Raw genomic sequence first — 17,911 nt, forward strand, 5'->3', positions numbered from 1 at the left:
CGGGCTGGTGCGTCGGTGCGGGTCGTTCTGTTTACCCGTTCTTCCGGCCACGCGAAACCCGAGTTGCCAATCGGAGAATCACAGCTCGCGACAGAATCCACACCCTCAGGCTCCGCCCCCCCGCTGTTTTATCCAACCATACGTCTCTGCCTCACAGGAGTACCCGCCCCCCAGGTCACATCCAGTCACAGTCCCCGCTCTTCCGAAATTCTGCCCTATCAGAGGCCTAGCTCTCTAGGAATCCCCGCCCACCATTAGGCCACGCCCCCATAGTGGATTTCCCTCCACGGCGCCGCCCTCCTTGGGAGCCCTGTCCAGTGATAGGCCTTTCCCTCCCACAAACCCCACCCACAGGTCTCGCTTTTCCCAGGCTCAGGCCGCACTAGGCCGACGCGGCGGATGACGCCATCGGATGACGCCGCGAGAAGGTCACACGGGATCTTACAGCATGGCGGCGGCGGCGGCGCTGCGGGGATGCTGGTGCCGCTGCCCGCGGGTGAGCAGAGTGCGAGGCCGGGGGGGCGGGCTTAGGGAGCTCCGGACCCGTGACCTCCAGGGCCTCGTTCTCCCCAGGCCTTTGACCCCTTCGGCTCTTCCCTGAGCTTGGCGAGAGGCTAGGAGTTTGGTCGCTGGGTCAGCCGAGGCCGGGGCGGGGGCCCCGGAGCGAGGCCTCGGAACGTGGGTCCCGAAGCAAGGCCGGAGGGCGGGGGCCGGGCGTGCCGGGCCGGGAGCGGATCGCCCCTCACTTCCTGGCTGACCCCATGTGTACCGAGGAGTGAATGGTGTCCGTGGTGCTCAGTGGAGAAAAAGTAGCGAGGAAAAGGCAAAAAACCGTGACAGTCACAGCTCACCTTTATATGCCACGTCCCCCTACCAGGAGCATTTCCTGCATCGCCCCTCTTAATCCTCTGAAAGTGTGGGAGGTAGTTGTCGCCCTGGCTAAGAGCCTGGGCTCATAGATGCCCTGGGGGTCAAGGCGTGTAAAGCGGCTTCAGAAAATAGTACTCACGTTGCTGCTGTTTGTCGCTGTTTCACAGGGTAGGAAGCTGGGAACTCAGAATTGTTAAGCAAGCCGCGCACGGTCTCAAGAGTTCAATTGGGTGGCTGACCTGGTCCAAAGCTCAGGTCAGTCTGACGCCAGAGCCAGACTCTGGAGGAAGAAAAATATCTCCCAGGAATCTGAGTGTCAGGACAAAGAAGGTGTTTTTGACTCAGGACTGAGCTTTTTTTCCTGGGCTTGCTTGTCTTTTGAGGCAGGTTTTAAAGGTTGAATGTACACGTGTTTGGATTTGGGCACGTCCCAAGGAGAACCACCCTCAGGTTTGGTCCTGCTGGAGGATTTTTCTCCTCAGTGAGACAACCATCCACTTCTATTTCAGGCTGTTACTGAAGTCAGTGGCTCCAGGATCAATGGGTGTAGGCATTCAGAGGAGTAAAACAAGTTAGTTAAACTCCCAAGAGTTACTCTTGAGTAGCTATAGGAGAGTGTGGCATCTGTGTAAGTTCGGGGTGTTGCTTAGAGTGACTGGAGACAGGAAGCATGGAATGGGGAGAGGAAGGGCCCAGGGGATGTGGAAATGGAAGAGTGGTTCCATCAGGTCATTGACATCAGTGTACCTCGCTCCGTGCTGGGTGCTAGGGTGTAGCGTTGAACAGGACCTGCATGGAGCTTCCCTCGTGGAGCTTTAAGTTCCTCATTTGGTAGGAGAAGAAATGCTTACCAAAGAGGTGCTGCACATGAGGTTAGCAGCATCTTTGCCCAGGTGACGCCCCTAAGTTGCTCTGCTCACATCTCAACCCTGGACCAGGACATGGTAGCTTTATTCCAGGGTTGTGCCTGGGACAAGTTAGCAGTGTTCACCCCTTGAAGCCCAGGCCTCTGGTCCTCCGAGGCTGGCAGAAGTAGGGTGGGCTGGTGAGAGAAGACTGCTTGCCACCAGCATCGAGTCTTAGCCTGCCCATTTTCAGACTAAGGTGTTCAGCTAGACTGGCATATTTAGCCTTCTTCCACCATAGGTTGGCATTTCCTAGGACCCATCGGTTTCCCCCACGTTCAGAGGCAGGAGGGTAGATATGGGCCCCGGAGGTGCAAATCGAGCGTTTTCTCTTTCCACCAGATTCCGCTGGCTTCTCAGAATTTGGGAAGATGGTCAAGCATCTAGCGTGGAGCAGACATGTGATAAAAATCGTGAAATGAGTCTCCGACAACCCCTGCTCTTTTGGCGTGGCCTGCTTCCTCATCACCCTCTAGTTTAAATGGATCTTTCTCTTTTCTCCCTCAATTAGAGATGCCTTGGAGGTGGAGTCCGTTTTCTCTCCAGCCACAACCTAGTGCCACTACCCCATGGTACCTATCAGATTCCCCGGCCGAGTGGAGAGCTGACCCTGGTGAGTGACTCAGGATACAAGCAAGCCGGCAGGAGGGGGAGGTGTGAAAATCAGACCTAGTTGACAGGAGAGAGGGCTGCAGGATGCTGTCCACACTGCTGGGGGTGTCTGATTGGCAGGCATTCCGCATCCAAGGTCTTCCGGAGTTACAGAGCCCAGTGGGCCTGGTCCTCTTGGTATCCCGGGAAGTGCTCGACACTGTTAGGGGTAGGGCTCCTGCCTCACACAAAGTAGCATGTCTCAGCTCTGATGGCTAGAAGGGCATTCCTCTAACTGAGCTGAAATCCACCTCCCGGTGGCTCCCACGTGTGGGTCCTTCACCAAGCAAGGCTGTGCCCTCTGCTGGGTGACAGCCCTCTGGGCATTTGAGCAGAGTCACCCATCCATCTCCTGGAGCTGGGTTTCCCCAGGCCATATCTCCCTTCTTCTTTATGTTGTTCTTCACAGAGAGCATTTTCTAGAGCTTTTCTGCCCTCCCTGTCATGTCTCTTCACGTTTCTGTTGGTTCCTTACCACCATGGGGAAGAAAGCCTGAAATCTCACAGTCTCCAAATCCGCATGCTCAGGCAGCCCACACCCTCCCTTCCCTTCTGAGTCTCATCTCATCCTCTAGCCTCAGCATGCTTTATCTCCCGGATCCTGTCCTGGGGCTGTTGTGGGCTTGGGACATGCCCTTTGGTGCTTCCCCTTAGTTGTCCAGCCCCGCCCTCACCCCCAGTTTGCAGCCCTGGAGTGAGCCGTGGGGCTGCCGCGAGCTGGCGCAGTCCCTGACAGTCTTAGAACTTGGACTTCCCCTGGAGCAAGGCTGGTCAGGGCACATCTGGACCAGACAGCAGCCTGCTGTTGCCAGGCCGGGCCACCGCACCTGTGGGGCAGCACCCAGACTTGCGGCTGCTCTCCCTGGGGCTGGACAGGGACCGGGTAAGCAGTCGCCCCTGAAACTGGTAGGGTGAACCCCCAGCCGCTGCAGCGGACCCCGCACACCGGCAGGAGTGGTGGGAGCAGCTGAGCACATGCAGCTATTTCCCTGTGACTTACTGGCTCACAGTCAGTCTCTAAGCTTTCTCTTTCCCGAGCCTGCAAGTAGTTACACAGGGGGCGAAGCAGGCATCTACAGCCGGCTGTGTCTGACCCAGAAGCCTGCGTCTCTGGTAGGGCAGTGCCTGGAGCAGGGCCTCAGGCTATCTTCTGGCCTCTGGGTGTGTTTGGTTGGGTTTTCCTGTGGGGATTGGAGGGGGGACGCTGAGCTCGGGCTCTCAGAGACTGTGATCCTGTGGGCCAAGAGAGGGAGGTTTGTGCCAGTCCCCAGGCCCTTGGGTGACATGTAAAGCCCAGCTGGGGACTCGGGAGTGGCCCCAAAGGAAGAAGTTACCCTGGGCCCAGAAGCCCCTGGAGTAGTGCCTGGGCCGGCTCTTTTGGGATAAGGGGCCACAGAGTCCTTTCAACTCTAGTCCTGGGACGAGGGTCCCTTTGGGTGTTGGCCTTTTCCTTGGGTGGGCGTGTGTGAGGCCCCATGAGGATTCCAGGCTGTGCCTGTTTCTCTCACCCCAGAGGGAGAAGGGGCCTGGCATTTTCTTTTGTTTTTTAATAGACTTTATTTTTTGAGCAGTTTTAGTTTTACAGGGATATTGAGTGGAAAGTACAGGGCCTGCCCATCAACCTCCTGTCCCCCTCTCCTCCCGCCGGGCACGCAGTTTTCCTCCGGTTGTACATCTTGCAGTTAGGGCGGTACATTTGTTAAAACTGATGAGCCAATATTGACACATTATTGTTGACTTTAGTCTGTGGTTGACATTGGGTTCACTCTCTGTGTTGTACATTTTATGGGTTTGAACAAATGTATAACGTATCTACCGTTAACAATATGGTTACAGAGTAGTTTCATTGCGGTGAAAATCCTCTGTGCTCTGTCTGTCCACCCTCCCTCCCCTCCTCCAGCCCCTGGCAACCACCAGCCTTTTCCTTGTCTTCATAGTTTCACCTTTTCCAGGATCTTAGAGTTGGAATCCTACAGCCTGTGGCCTTTGCAGATTGGCCTCCCTCCTTTAGTGATATGCCCTTAAGGTTCCTCCGCATCTTGTTTTATTGCGATGTAATTGACATAACATGTCATGTGACTCCTGTATTTTTTTCATGGCTTGATAACTCATTTCTTTTTCTTTCTTTTCTTTTTTTTTTTTTTGCGGTACGTGGGCCTCTCACCGTTGTGGCCTCTCCCGTTGCGGAGCACAGGCTCCGAACGCGTAGGCTCAGCGGCCATGGCTCACGGGCCCAGCCGCTCCGCGGCATGTGGGACCTTCCCGGACCAGTGCACGAACCCGCGTCCCCTGCATCAGCAGGCGGACTCTCAACCACTGCGCCACCAGGGAAGCCCAACTCATTTCTTTTTCTTGCTGAATATCTTGTCCCACAGTTTACCGCCTGGTGGCTTTTTACTTTGTCTGTTATCTCTTCTAAAAGAGATAACTATTCATTGTGGGGTTTTTTTGCCTTTTGTTTTGCTTTGTTTTGTTTTTGTTGTTGTTTTTGTCCGCACCGAGCAGCCTGCAGGATCCTAGTGCCCCAACCAGGGATTGAACCCGGACCCTCAGCAGTGAAAGCGCAGAGTCCTAACCACTGGACTGCCAGGGAATTCCCAAATATTGTTTTTATTTATTTTTAATTTTTTATTTATTTATGTATTTTTGGCCACGCCGTGCGGCTTGTATTCATTGTTAAACCTGTATCAACAGAAAGGAGAAAATGAAAACATTCTTCCTTCCTTTTACATTCTTTCTAGTCCAGATCCTATTCTTCTGGAAACAGGAAAGGCTTTCTCTCCGGCTTGCTAGATAATATCAAACAAGAGTTAGCCAAAAACAAAGAAATGAAAGAAAGTATAAAAAAGTTCCGAGATGAGGCCCGGAAGCTGGAAGAGTCCGATGCGCTCCAGGAAGCCAGGAGGAAATACGTGAGTCCCCTTTGCTCTGAGTCTCCCTGGGCAGTCACACCTGCTCTCAGAGCCAGGAGTTCCCTCCCAGTGCAGTGCTGGGGCGGCCGCGGAGTGAGGGGACAGGAGCAGGCCCCCAGCCTTCCAGTTCAGCCGTGAGACTGCAGCCTTCTCTACACACGGCCCAGCAGCACTGACGGGGTTTCAGAGCCCTCTCGACCTGCTGCGTCAGAATCTGCATCTCCACGGGTCCCTCGGGCACTAGGTTTGAGATACGCTGCTCCTGAGGGCCTCTGACTGAAATGGGTAGAAAGTGAGTTGCGGGGCTGGTGTAATCATTATATTAATCACTGCCGCCGTCTCTCACGGAGCAGCTGCCAGGCGCCCGCCAGCGCATGGGCTTGGCGCCCTTTATTTGTCTGCCCTTGAGGGCTCTGCCCGGCGGCACCCCCATCTCACCTGTGGGCAGCTGAGCCTGGGGTTGTGGGCATTTGCCCCAGGCCCCTCGGGGGTTTTGTTCTGTTGGCGCCCCTCCCAGGCCATGGGCGACGCCTGTACCCCTGAGTCTCCCCAAGTCACTCACTTGTATGTAACTACCTGTGAGGGATCCGACCCTGCGGGAGATCGCCCTTCCTTTTCATTAAGGAAGAGGAGTGAGCCGAGGTATCGTCTGGGGGCAGCGCAGGCCGAGCTTGGGGCCGGGTGATGGGGAGGGGGCAGAGCCAGGCAGGATGACGCTGAGAATGCCCCGCCCCGCCCCCAATATATCACTGGTAAGCATATGGGCAAGATCACCCCCTGCCGCCCAGAGACAGATGCGGGGCCTGGGGCCCTGTGCTCAGGAGGTCCCTGTCCCAGCCTACAGCCAGGGACCCTGGGGGGCCGGGAGGGGCCGGGTGGACAGGCTGAGGGGGTGGAAGAACGGGGTGTGTCTGGGGAGGAAGGAAGGGACTTCTGAGAAAACGCTTCTTTAGACTGTGTCGCAACACAAAGATCCAACATCCTTTACCCTAGAGAACCATTGAATCAGAAACCATGCGGACGGGCGAGGTGATCAGGAAGAAGCTGGGGGAGATCACCGGCACCGTGAAGGAGGTAATGGCCTCTGGACCCCCAAGGCCCCTGACGGCCCCCGGAGCCCATCTGTTCCTCACCTCTGGCGGAGGAGCCGGGGAGCAATGCTGGGGGCAGCCGGGGGTGAGCAGGCGGGGGAGGCTGCCCGGTCGGGAGGCTTCCGGAATCAAAGTGCAGGATGCCTTTGGGAAGGAGGGAGAGCTCAGACTAACCCACTGGCCTGCGAGTCACCACTTAGGTTAGAAGCCTCTGGACTACAAGCAAGAACAGGAGGGTGAAAGGAGGACGCTTTTCTTCCTGCCTTAGGCTAGAAGGAAGCTGGGACCCTGCACGCCCCGCCCCCCACCCCGGGAGGGTGGAGATGGGGGTGAGACTCCTAGAGGGCCTGGGAGACTTTCTTTTTGTTGCTTCTCCTGGGCTGGAGAGAGGGGCAGGGCTTTACCTCGAGGCCAGCCCAGCGCGCTGGACACGCCTACCTCCCCTTCGTGTCCTGACCCCGGGGCTGCTGCTCCTGTGCTGTCCTTCCTGCATGTTCCAGGCCGGAGCCCTAGGGTCCAGCGCCCCAGAAATCGTAGGCATCCTTCTGGGGCATGTGCACCCCAGTCTCGGCTCCATGAGCCAGAATGGGCTCAGGACACCTGCTCCCACCCTCTGGAGGCCGGGTCTGCTGTTAGCTCGGGGGGAGCTCCTGCAGGCCCCCACCGGGTGCCACGCCAACACCTCCCTCTTCTCTGTCTCAGTAGAGTCTTGACGAAGTCAGTAAAAGTGACCTTGGCCGGAAAATCAAGGAGGGTGTGGAAGAAGCAGCCAAGACCGCCAAGCAGTCGGCTGAGTCTGTGTCCAAAGGTGGGGAGAAGCTTGGCAGGACCGCCGCCTTCAAAGCCCTCTCCCAGGTGAGCTGGGCTGGGGCTTGTGCCCGCGGGCGCTCTGGGCTCAGCCCCGAGAGACCTCACCAAGGGCTGCAGGGACACCAGGCCTCAGCCCCTCCTGGCTGAGCAGCCTCGGGCAAGTCAGAGCCCCTAGGGAGCTACACATAACCCGATGTCAGCTGCTGACACCCTTAGCTCACATCCAGAGACTGTCGGGCTCTGGGTCACTTGAGGTCCTGAATTCATTCCGTAAATATCACTTACCACACGCTGGGCCCTCTACTGGCCATGGGGCCTCAGGAGAGAAGGTCCGAGTTCTTGCTCTCAAAGGATCCTGGGACAGGAATAGGGACAGGGAAGGGGCAGGCAGTTCCAAGTAACACATGACAGGAACGCTCGGGGAAGGCGCCGGGCCAGGGGAGCGGGCATCACCGGCTCGGGGCGCCCCACGCAGCTAGGTGTGGCCAGAGTGGCTGCAGGGACATCAGAGGGTCCTGGAGGCTGTGCGGGGGAGTTTAGGTTCATCCTGAAAGCACAGCCTCCCAGTGAGGATTCCGGCAGCAGCTCAGAGGAGGCCGGAGAGTGTCTTGGGTGATGGAGCCAGGAGGGAAATGGGCTCCAGAGGTTTGCGGAGGTGGGATCCAGAGGCTGGGTCAGCTCGGATGGAGGTGGTGGGGCAGAGGCAGCCTCTCAGGACGCCTGTCCGGTTTCTGGTCCATGTGAAGGAAGTTTCCAGCGAGAGTGTGGAATCGGCCTCAGAATGTGAGGGTCATCTGGGGGCAGCTCTTGGCGGGGGGCAGGTGGGGGCAGAAGTCAGAGCTGGGGTCTCCCCTCTGCCTCCCCACGAGGCTTGGGCGTGTCCTTGCCCTGCACCTGCGAGTCACGTGACCTTGAGACCTGGGAGGCATGGCCCCGGGGTGGGTCCACAGCTGCTGGTCTGGGGTGTTGGGGAGCCCCAGCTCCCACATGGCCAGCTGTGCTCTGCAGGGTGTGGAGTCCGTCAAGAAGGAGATCGACGAGAGTGTCCTGGGGCAGACCGGGCCCTACAGGCGGCCCGAGCGGCTCAGGAAAAGGAAAGAGTTCTCGGGAGAGAAATTCAAGGAAGAGAAAGTGTTTGAGGCCAATGAGTAGGTACCAGAACTGCCAAGGGGCCCACCTCTCACCACCTCCCTTTGCAGCACCTGCACTGCTGTCCATTTCCCAGGACCCACAGAGGGTTCCTACCCAAGTCAGTTTGTGGGGTTTCTTTCTGCTCGAGGTTCCCAGGCACCCTGAGAGAACCGGGAGGGGAAGGGTAGGGTGGCAGGAATGGGGAAGGAGAAGGCAAGAGGCCGGGGTCATCACACCGTCCTGCTGCCCCCTCTTGCCATGAGCGGAGCGGCTCCCGGGCTGCGCTCACTGGCTTCCCTGATCTTCCCCAGGGAGGCCCTGGGGGTCGTGCTGCACAAGGACTCCAAGTGGTATCAGCAGTGGAAGGACTTCAGGGACAACAACGTGGTGTTTAATCGTGAGTGTTCCCATCTCAGAGAATTGCCTGACAGCAGGCTGGTGACGGACACTTACCAAGTGCTCCCCGAGGGCCGGGCACAAGACAGGAGGAGGCCGGGGTCAGAGAGGACCAGTCACTCCCACAGGGTTGCCCAGCGAGTGAGCAGCGGAGCGCAGGCCTCAGGCGGCCTGAGGGGGAGCACCCAGTACCTCTCGGGCGGCGGGCTACCGCCGTCAGGGCTGAGCCACCACCTTGGCTGGAGCCAGTGTCGTTGTGAGGCAGCCAGGTGCACGCGCCAGCCACCCCCCATGTGAACTTGGCCTCAACACACCCCCTCACGGGCCAGGAGCCAGCTCAAGGCCCAGAGCTCTCTGCTCAGTCTGGGGCACGTGGCTTCCCAGGCGCTGACAGGGAGCCCTGGCCCTCCTCAAATGAGGATGTCCAGAGGCCTGTGTTCCCTCAGTAGCGAAAGCCGCAGCCAGCAGGGGTGGCGCCCGGCGTTCACTCGCCTCCCCTCAGCCCCTGGCGGAGGGGTCTCTGCAGCCTCCCAGGGTCGGCCAGCAGGCTCGGAGGGGGCTGCGATGGAGTGGGTGTGTCTCTCCGGAAGGGGCCCATGACCCCATCCGCCACCCCCGACAGGGTTCTTCGAGATGAAGATGAAGTATGACGAAAGCGACAACGCTTTCATCCGGGCGTCCCGCCTGCTGACAGACAAGGTCACAGACTTGCTGGGTGAGTGGGCTGCCCCGGGACCGTCCCCCCACAGCCCGAGCCGGCGGTGGGAGGAGGTCCCGGGCCCTCACCCCACTCCTGGCTCGGCTGCCCCAGGGGGCCTGTTCTCGAAGACGGAGATGTCGGAGGTGCTCACGGAGATCCTGCGGGTGGACCCCGCCTTCGACAAGGACCGCTTTCTGCAGCAGTGTGAGAACGACATCATCCCCAACGTCCTGGAGGTGGGTGTGCGGCTGGCAGGGCCGCGGCCCTGTGGAGAGTTCTGGCAGGGCCGCTTGGCTGTGGACAGGGCTTCTGAGCGGAGAGGTGGCTCCAGTGTTGACAGAGGCCTGAGCACCCCACACGCCCAGCCCTTGTTAGTCGAGCAGCTCGAGAAAGCCAGGCCGCTGTGGTCTCCTGCAGCCCCCGCTGGTCCCTGGGCCGGTGCCCTGACCATTCTTGCCTCGCCCACAGGGTGTGTCTGCCCCAGGGACTGAGTTTCTCACCCACTGGAGCCTGGAGCCCCGTGGCTTGTTTCCCTCGAGCTCTCTTCCTGAAGTTGTTCCCTTGAAGCTGCCAGGGGCCAGGTGTTTGTCTCCCAGAGGCCAGGGGCCTTTCAGGAGTTGGGAGAAGCCGGCTGCTGCTTCAAGGGTGCGGGGGCAGCGCATGACTCAGGGCAGGGAGGCGGGACCAGCACAGCAGCCCAGGGGCCTTTCCTCTCTGGGAGCCCTGAAGCTCATCTTCTGGTCTTCTCGCCTCTCCTTTTGGCACATAAACAAGGAGGAGGCGACCTGCTCAAGGTCACCCTCCTCGAGACCCCCCCGCCCCAAGCTGGGGCTGGAGCCTCGGCATCCTGCAGCCCAGCCAAGCCAGGGGCTGTTGGCGCGGCCTTAGTGGGGCCGCAGGCAGCCCGTCCAGCCCCGTGAGGATGTCCGTCCCTTCCTCCCGCGCCGCGTCTGCCTGGCCCCCTCTCCCGCCTCCGAGTTCCCAGATCCCTCACGACACTCGGCGGGGTTGGGAGGAGGTGAAACTGTAGCATTTCCCCAAAGCAGCAGCCCAAGCACGGGCAGAATCTTCTGGGCTGAGATTATCTCAGCCCCCAGATTCCCTGTGGTTTCCCACCAGCATCTCACCACCCCACTCCCCCCAAAACCCACCCTCTCCCTCACCAGATCCAGCCCTGTCTCTGGGTTCCTGTGGAAGCTTCTCTCATTGCACCCTGGGAACCCTCCCCTGCACTCCCCCTCTGCCCCGTCCCGCGTGGACCTGGCTGCCTAAGGCTTCTTCATCCCCAGGGGAGGTAGAATGCCCTGCCTGGCCTCCTTGGGTTGGTTTCCCGGCCAGGGCGAGAGCCCGAAACGCTGCCACCTTCCTTTTCCTTCCAGCAGGCCGCTGGGACCCAGCCTGGGCTGCCCCGTTGTCACTTGCGGGGGCTCTGCTCCCACTGCTGCAGCCTAGCCCAGTCTCCCTTCCCCAGACTAGGACCCGGAGGCTGGGGCCGGGGGTCTGCAGAGGAAAGGTTCTAACTGGAGAGTATTCTCCAGAGTTTACCTGCCTCAAAAGCCCACTCTCATTCTCACACTTTTTTTTTTTGTCTTTCCCTTTTTAGGCCATGATTTCTGGAGAGCTCGACATTCTCAAAGACTGGTGCTATGAAGCTGTAAGTGCTTGCTTGCTTCCCCCCCTATTCAGGCCTCAGAAGAATCACAGTTCAGAGCAGATCTGCTTGGGTGGCTCAGTCCGAGAAGGGCTGAGATGTCAGGGGCGGGGGTGGCTACAGGCTGGGGGCCCAGGGGTCAGGGGGTGGGCAGAAAGGGACGGCGGATAACTTGGAGGGTGCATTCGATGTTCCCTCAGTGCACGGGGGTGGTGGGTGCTGGCGGGCAAGTGGGGTTTGAGACCCCACAGCCTCCCTTCCCTGGGCCGGAGTTACATCATCGGGCTCATCTCATGGGGGTCGTGAGGACGCTTTGGGGACACAAGGGCAGCGCTCCAGCACATGCAGCGCTGGATGTATTCATTAGCTGTTCTCATTGCAAGATCCTCAAACACATCCAAACCGACATTGATAGATTCCCACCCGGGAAGAGCCGCGTGTCCTGACGAGGCCCGGCTGCTTCCTGGAGTCCGGGCTCTGGGCCCCGGGCCACAGGCCGCGCCGGGCTGCATGGCGGCAGCTCAGGCGTCCTTGGGAGCATGCTGTCTGCACTGCCCCTTCCTGGCAGCCTCCCCGTCCTCGTCATCAGGCCACCTCACCCCACCCTGCTCACTCCCTGACCTGTGTCTTCACAGCATTTGTTCCCCCCGTCCCTCCCCCACCAGCTCCTTACTGAGCAATCCAGAGTCTCTTGGCTGATTTATTCTGTACCCAGCTCACAAACAACTTGAAAAAGCAGAGGAGAAGATGTCAGCTTTCCTTGTTAAATACTCCCCTGCACGGTGACTAATCCAGCGGGCATTTATGAGTGGTTTGGTTTTTGTTGTTGTTGTTTTGGTTTTTTTTTTTACTTTGGGACCATTAGGATGTAGCTGGTTATCTTTGCCAGCAAGGTGCTGCTGGTGCCCCTGGAAGCGCAGCTGAAGTTGCAGCCGCTCACACAGGGGTGTTTTGAAAGTGTCATCTTTAAGAAACCACACAAGATGGGCGCTTTTTTTTCACTTGGTGGATCAGTTACTTCCATAAAGAGTGAATGCTGTTGGAATGTCTTCTGTCATGGTTGCTTGTTGAGATATAAAGCTGCTGGCTGCTGTGTCCCGGGCTTGGGAGCAGGCACAAGAGGGTTAGGGTGTCATTTGGGGCACCACTGCCCCCGTAAGAGGAAGAGGCTGCCAGTGGCCGAGACCCGCCCACAGGGGCTGGTCAGTGACAAGGCAGTAGACCCAGGCAGTTCACCCCAGAGCAGCCGCGGGGTAGGATGAATCCTAGAAAAAGCGTTTGGTTCCAGGCCAAGATTCACAGTGAGGTGAACATGGGAATGTTCAGGGTCAGCCAGAGAGGCCTCGACTTACCTCTGGGAGTGTATTCCAAATCGCGTTCCCGGAGAACTAACCAGACTCACTGATTAATACCGCTTTCGATAACGTTGATACGGTGCTGTCCTTATAATGAGAGGGCAGTGTGTGATTCGAGCCAGCCAACGGGTGGCACCGGCCTCCCTGCTTGGACCCATGCTCCTGGCATCTGCCACTCCTGGTGCCGCACACCCAGGAGCCGGGAGCCATTTCTGGAAGGTACAAGAGCTGAAAGCCTGAAACCCCATGGTGAGCTCGCCCACAGGGAGCTTCCCGAGACACCGCAACAGCCCCCGGCTCCCCTGCGGTGCAGTGCCTTGGCCTGGGTCGCACGCACAGGTGGGCGGCCATACGGTTGTGTCTGGCTTCTTGTTGCAGACCTACAGCCAGTTGGCCCACCCGATCCAGCAGGCCAAGGCGCTGGGCCTCCAGTTCCACTCCCGCATCCTGGACATCGACAACATCGACGTGAGTGCCTCTTCCGGGGGCCCAGGTGGACCCCAGGGTGGGCAGGGGTGCTTCTCTGAATTGCGCTCAGCTGGGAGGGTTGAGCTCCCCCTCCCTGGAGGAGTTCCAGTGCTTGGATTAAGTGACCTCCAGGGTCCCTTTCAGTGGAAGGTTTCCACCGTCTTGCTGTCGGGAATTCTCAGGCAAGTGGTGGCCCAGGGGGTGCTGTTGCCCAGACCCAGGGTCCCCTGAGGCCCCTGAAGCCAGGGCTATCTCTGCACCTTCACTGAGGAGGCTTTGTCAGGACCGCTCAGGTCCCCCACTGGTCTGCTCTGCCACGATCCCCTCGATTTCCTCCCCGTGGGGAGCTGAAGGCACACCCACCACACGTGTGCGCGAGACAGCCGGCTCCGAGAGGCCATTACACGCCTGCACAGCCTCAGTCCGCGGAGCCTGTGTGGGTCCTCAGTGGTTCACGTTCTTCCTCACAATTGAGAAGTGCCCGCCCGGAAACGGGCCAGTGGCAGGTGGCAGCCCTGGAGTGCTGAAGCAGGGGTCTGCACCTGGAGGGGGGAGCGGCAGCAAAGGGGCTGGGGACCATTCTCAGGCCTGCCTGCCCTGTCGTGCCCCTGCAGTTGGCCATGGGCAAGATGATGGAGCAGGGCCCTGTGCTGATCATCACCTTCCAGGCCCAGCTGGTGATGGTGATCAAGAATCCCAAAGGCGAGGTGGTCGAGGGTGACCCGGTGAGTGAGCGGGGGAGGGGATGGGGCGGGAACACGCAGTGAGGCCAGTTAAGAGTCAGGAGTTGCGGCGTGGCAGGGCAGCACCTCGAGCTGGGCCTGGTGGAGGGTAGCTGATCTCTCCAGTTTGACCAAGTCCTGAGTTACAGCCTCTGTTCCTGCCTCTGCTCTGGACCCCAGACCCCGCAGCACCACTCCCTGGTCCCTCCCAGTGCCCTGAGCTGGCAGTGTCTCTCTCCGTGCCCTGCGCTCGTCCTGGAGTGGGTGCCGAGCTCGCACCCTGCCTTTAGCCCTCACCCTTCCCCGATTCTGCAGGACAAGGTACTGCGAATGCTGTGCGTGTGGGCTCTCTGCCGAGACCAGGGCGAGCTCAACCCCTATGCGGCCTGGCGGCTCTTGGACATCTCCGCCTCCAGCACAGAGCAGGTCCTCTGAGCGCAGCAGCCACGAGTGGGGCCTCGGGGCTGGATCGTCACTGCAGACACACGGGGGACTGGTGTCCACCTGCAGCAACTAGACCTCTGGGGACAAGACTGTCAGCTGTGCCCCCGCCGTGCCAGGACTGCTGCAGAGCTAGCGGGATGCGGCGGGGAAGGGAGGGGCTGCTGTGCACAACGCCAGCCCCAGCACCGCCCCTCTGCCCCATGGGGGCTGCTTGGGCCGTGGGCACCCAGGCTACGGGCAGTGCCCAGAGGCCCCCAGCCCAGGGGTACCCTCCCAGGACCCAGTGGTGCGGCCTGGGCCCACTGGCCACATCAGCCAGGCCGTTTCAGCCTTTTTTTTTTTTTTTTTTTTAACAGTGCCCTTATTATTATCCTATACATATGCAGAGATTTGGAAATAATAAAACACCAAAGTGCAGGAGAACAACCTGGGTAGTCCAAGGTGTCTGTCACTGGGGTGGGGGGAGCTGGGACTGGGAGTGGGCAGCCCAGTGGTCATGGGGCGGCGGTCGTGGTCACTGAAGGAACTCTAACAGAAGAGGGGGAGGACTCACCTGGACGGGACCCTGCCCACCCTGAGTATGTTGTCGGGCGGGGGGAGGGGGGGGAGGAAGGAGACTGGAAAAGCTACGGAGGTTTTTAGTGACCTGGCTGGGGTTGCTTGAGGGTTGGGGTCCCCGAGGCTGGAGGACCTTAAGCGCCTGTATGAGTTTTAGGGGCACTGGGATCCCCCAAACAGGGAGTCTGAGGGGTCGGTTGCAGAGGAGAATGGGGCTGTGGGAGCTTAAGTCGGGCTGGGTGGTTTTGGGGGGGTGCCTGTGGGGGTGGGGGGTGCCTGTGGGGGTGGGAGGGCGAGGCCCTCGGTGCTCATGGTTCTTTGGGGCCGGTGGTCTCCCCGGCGCCTCTGGGCGGGGCCCGGTTCTCCCGGAGGACGGGGCGGGGTCGCGGGCCCGAGCGCCGCTCCCTGCGTAGTCTCCGCCCCCCGCGGCGGCCCCGCCCCCGTCGCCATGGGAACAGCCGCGGCGGCCCGGCTGGCGCGGAGCTCGCCTGCCTCGGTCTCCGCCGCTCCAGGGGCGGGTGGGGTGGGCAGAGTCCGGGCCGCCGCCGCGGCCACCGGGGAGAGACCAGGAGCGGGTGCGGGTCCCGGAAGAGAGCGCGGCTGCCGGCCGCTTGGTCCCGGTCCCGGTCGAGGCCAGGGTGAGGGGCGCGGCGGGGCGGGGGCGGGGGCGGTGGGGGAGGGGGGTCCCCAGGACGCAAGAACAAAGGGAGCGGGGTGGGGGAACCGGGTCTCGCCCCCCACCACGCAGCCCGGGCCGCGCGTTCGCACCTGTTGTGCGCGGGCCGGCCGGGTCGGGGTTTCCTCTCCTTGCTCTTAGCGTCCCCACCTGCGCGCACGCCCGGAGTTGGGTGCCCGCGGGCCAGGCATGGGCGTAGCCAGGGGACAAAGGCGCGGGCGGGGGCTGGGGCTCGGCAGGGTGTGTGGGGGGGCGGCGGGTGGGGACGATGCGGGGGCGCGGGAAGGCGCAGCTTCATCCCTGCCTCACGGGCGGGCCCCCTCCTCCGCAGGGCGCGCGGCGATGTGAGCCATGAGCGCGACGTGGACGCTGTCCCCCGAGCCGCTGCCGCCATCGACGGGGCCCCCGGTAGGCGCGGGCCTGGACGCGGAGCAGCGCACCGTGTTCGCCTTCGTGCTGTGCCTGCTCGTGGTGCTGGTGCTGCTGATGGTTCGCTGCGTGCGTATCCTGCTCGACCCCTACAGCCGCATGCCCGCCTCGTCCTGGACAGACCACAAGGAGGCGCTCGAGCGCGGGCAGTTCGACTACGCGCTGGTCTGAGCGGTGCGGCGCCCTCGGCCGGCCCTCCGCGGGGTCTCTCTCCCGGGGCCGATCCGACGGTGCGCCGCCGGGCCTGGACCGCGCTCAGGATCCTGCCCCCGAGCCCGCAGCCCGAGGGGGGAGGGCGTCAGGATAAGTCCAACCCCTCCCCCCTCACACCCCTCCCATCTTCCCTCCTGGCCAGGCCGGAGCCCCACTTCGTGCCTTTATCCCGCCCTGTCCTCTCTCCGTAACTCACCGGCCCGGCTGGCCCCCGACTCTAAAGCCTGGGTGGGAAGAGGACGCCCGCCCCTCCGCCCCCAGCGTGTAGGTGGCTCTGCTACTGCCCTGCCGCCGAGCATGAGTGTCATGTCCGCTCCCGGGTTCGGGGACCCCCGTGTCCCTTCCCCTCCCTCCCCTGTCCTCTGGCCATCCTCACTCCCCCGCCGCCCGCCCCCGCCAAGTGTTGAGCCCCTCCTCGGGCTCCGGGCCTGCGGGCTCTCCTGGGCCCATGAGGTGGACGCTGCATACCAATATGACCTGCGGGGCCTGCTCCGGAGACAGTGACTGAAGAGCGACAATGGCTGCTGTGTCCAGGATGCGAGGCTTCTTCCATGGGGGGGAGAGGGCAGACAGGCTCCCTCCCGCCCCCAAACCAGGCCCCAGTTCAGGTCAGCGCGCCCCTCCCTCTGTCACCACCTCCACCCCTCATTGGCCCTCCTGCCACCTCCCCCTGGTTCCTCCTGCAACCCCCCCCCCCAGGCTCTCCCCTTGCTTTCTCACTCCTCCCTGCCTCTGAGCCCATGGTATTAATAAAAGCTGTTATTGAGCGCTTACTGCATGCCAAGCAGCGTGCTGAGGTAGCTCCTCCGGTACTTGGTCTGTTCTCTTTTCAGGACCCTGTTAGCATCCTCATTCTACAGGCCGGGGGACTCGGGTCCAGGCAGGTTGAGTGACCTGCCTATAGCTGGCTTCTAGCCAGGCTAGAATTTGAACCCAGGGCTGACTTCTGCACACTCTTAACAGCTGCCCAGGGCTGCGAAACACCCAGATGTACACTCTGGGGGACCAAGGCATAATTCATCCCCCTCGCTCCAGGAACAGCCAGGACCACCCTTCTTTCCCTTGACTTGAGGAGACTCTGGGGGCCGTGGAATGGACTTGGGCTAGTAGGGAGCCTGGATGGGGTGCCCTCAGCCAGCCCTGGAGGTTGTCTCCAAGAACTGGCACGGCCTTCTGGTACTGTGACCACACCCGCAGCCCCAAACCTCTCTGGCCTGGTCCCTCTGTCCCACCATCAGCATGTGCACTTTGGACACCAAGGGGCTGGTGCTGTGAGTCCTTGGGCATGGAGTGGGCTGGCTCCGCTCCACGGCCCGCCTGCGAGATGTGTTGTGCGCCCCCCGGGGGAGCCGTGTGCAGTGTGTGTGGGGAGAGACGAGCGTGGCTATAAAAGGAAGGCTGTGTGAATGCACAGGCTCTGCGAACAGAAAATTCACTGGCTCTCAGAGGACTGGTTCGATTTGGGGGAAGGTGGTGCCGTAGGAGGACACCCGGTTCCCTCACCCGGCCCTCACCAACCTGCCCCTGAATCCACACGCTCATCGAGGCTGAGGGAGGGGGGGGCCCTGCGCAGGGAGACCTGGCAGCACCTCTGGGACTTGGAGACCTTGGGTCACGGCCAGGACCCCAGCCCCCTCCTCCACCCAGCTCTGCCCCCCCTTTCCTGCTCCTAAGGCCCCTCCAGCTCTCCCTCCCTCCCCCACTTGCTTCCCCAAGGCTACCTCAGGGACTCACTCCCCTCCCTCCAACTTCCTGCCACATGGGCAGCCCACCTTTAACCCTCCGGTGGTCAGGAGTCCAGCTCCCCCGACCTGGCCACCCTCACTCTGCTAGCCTCTCCCCTCCGTCTGTATGATGGAGGGTCATCGGGCTCTGAAAACCTTTCCCCGACACGGGTCAGGCTCAGGCCTAGACCCTCCAAACAATCAC

At 60.9% G+C, this 17,911-nt stretch overlaps 2 protein-coding genes across 2 annotated transcripts; both read left to right on the forward strand.

The window, feature by feature from the left end:
* Positions 1–376: 376 nt before the first annotated feature.
* Positions 377–14,477, forward strand: TIMM44 (translocase of inner mitochondrial membrane 44). Its single transcript, XM_030879549.2, has 13 exons — positions 377–496; positions 2,287–2,388; positions 5,168–5,338; positions 6,332–6,412; positions 7,135–7,284; positions 8,248–8,387; positions 8,682–8,767; positions 9,389–9,481; positions 9,578–9,702; positions 11,070–11,120; positions 12,851–12,940; positions 13,555–13,665; positions 13,978–14,477. Exons 1-13 carry the CDS (start codon positions 413–415, stop codon positions 14,095–14,097), a joined length of 1,404 nt encoding a protein of 467 aa, XP_030735409.1. The 5' UTR covers positions 377–412; the 3' UTR covers positions 14,098–14,477.
* A 633-nt stretch (positions 14,478–15,110) lies between these two features.
* Positions 15,111–16,799, forward strand: CTXN1 (cortexin 1). The gene is made up of 2 exons (XM_030879546.3): positions 15,111–15,302; positions 15,672–16,799. Exon 2 carries the CDS (start codon positions 15,692–15,694, stop codon positions 15,938–15,940), a length of 249 nt encoding a protein of 82 aa, XP_030735406.1. The 5' UTR covers positions 15,111–15,302; positions 15,672–15,691; the 3' UTR covers positions 15,941–16,799.
* The last annotated feature ends 1,112 nt before the right edge of the window (positions 16,800–17,911 follow it).

Source organism: Globicephala melas, chromosome 3 (genome assembly GCF_963455315.2).
Source record: "Globicephala melas chromosome 3, mGloMel1.2, whole genome shotgun sequence".
Taxonomy (NCBI): Eukaryota; Metazoa; Chordata; class Mammalia; order Artiodactyla; family Delphinidae; genus Globicephala; species Globicephala melas.

Coding starts and splice junctions, on each gene's coding strand:
- TIMM44 (XM_030879549.2), top strand. CDS start 413: ATGACGCCGCGAGAAGGTCACACGGGATCTTACAGCATGGCGGCGGCG. Junction 8,388..8,681: donor AAAGTGTTTGAGGCCAATGA/GTAGGTACCAGA, acceptor GATCTTCCCCAG/GGAGGCCCTGGGGGTCGTGC. Junction 9,703..11,069: donor TCATCCCCAACGTCCTGGAG/GTGGGTGTGCGG, acceptor TTCCCTTTTTAG/GCCATGATTTCTGGAGAGCT.
- CTXN1 (XM_030879546.3), top strand. CDS start 15,692: ATGAGCGCGACGTGGACGCTGTCCCCCGAGCCGCTGCCGCCATCGACG.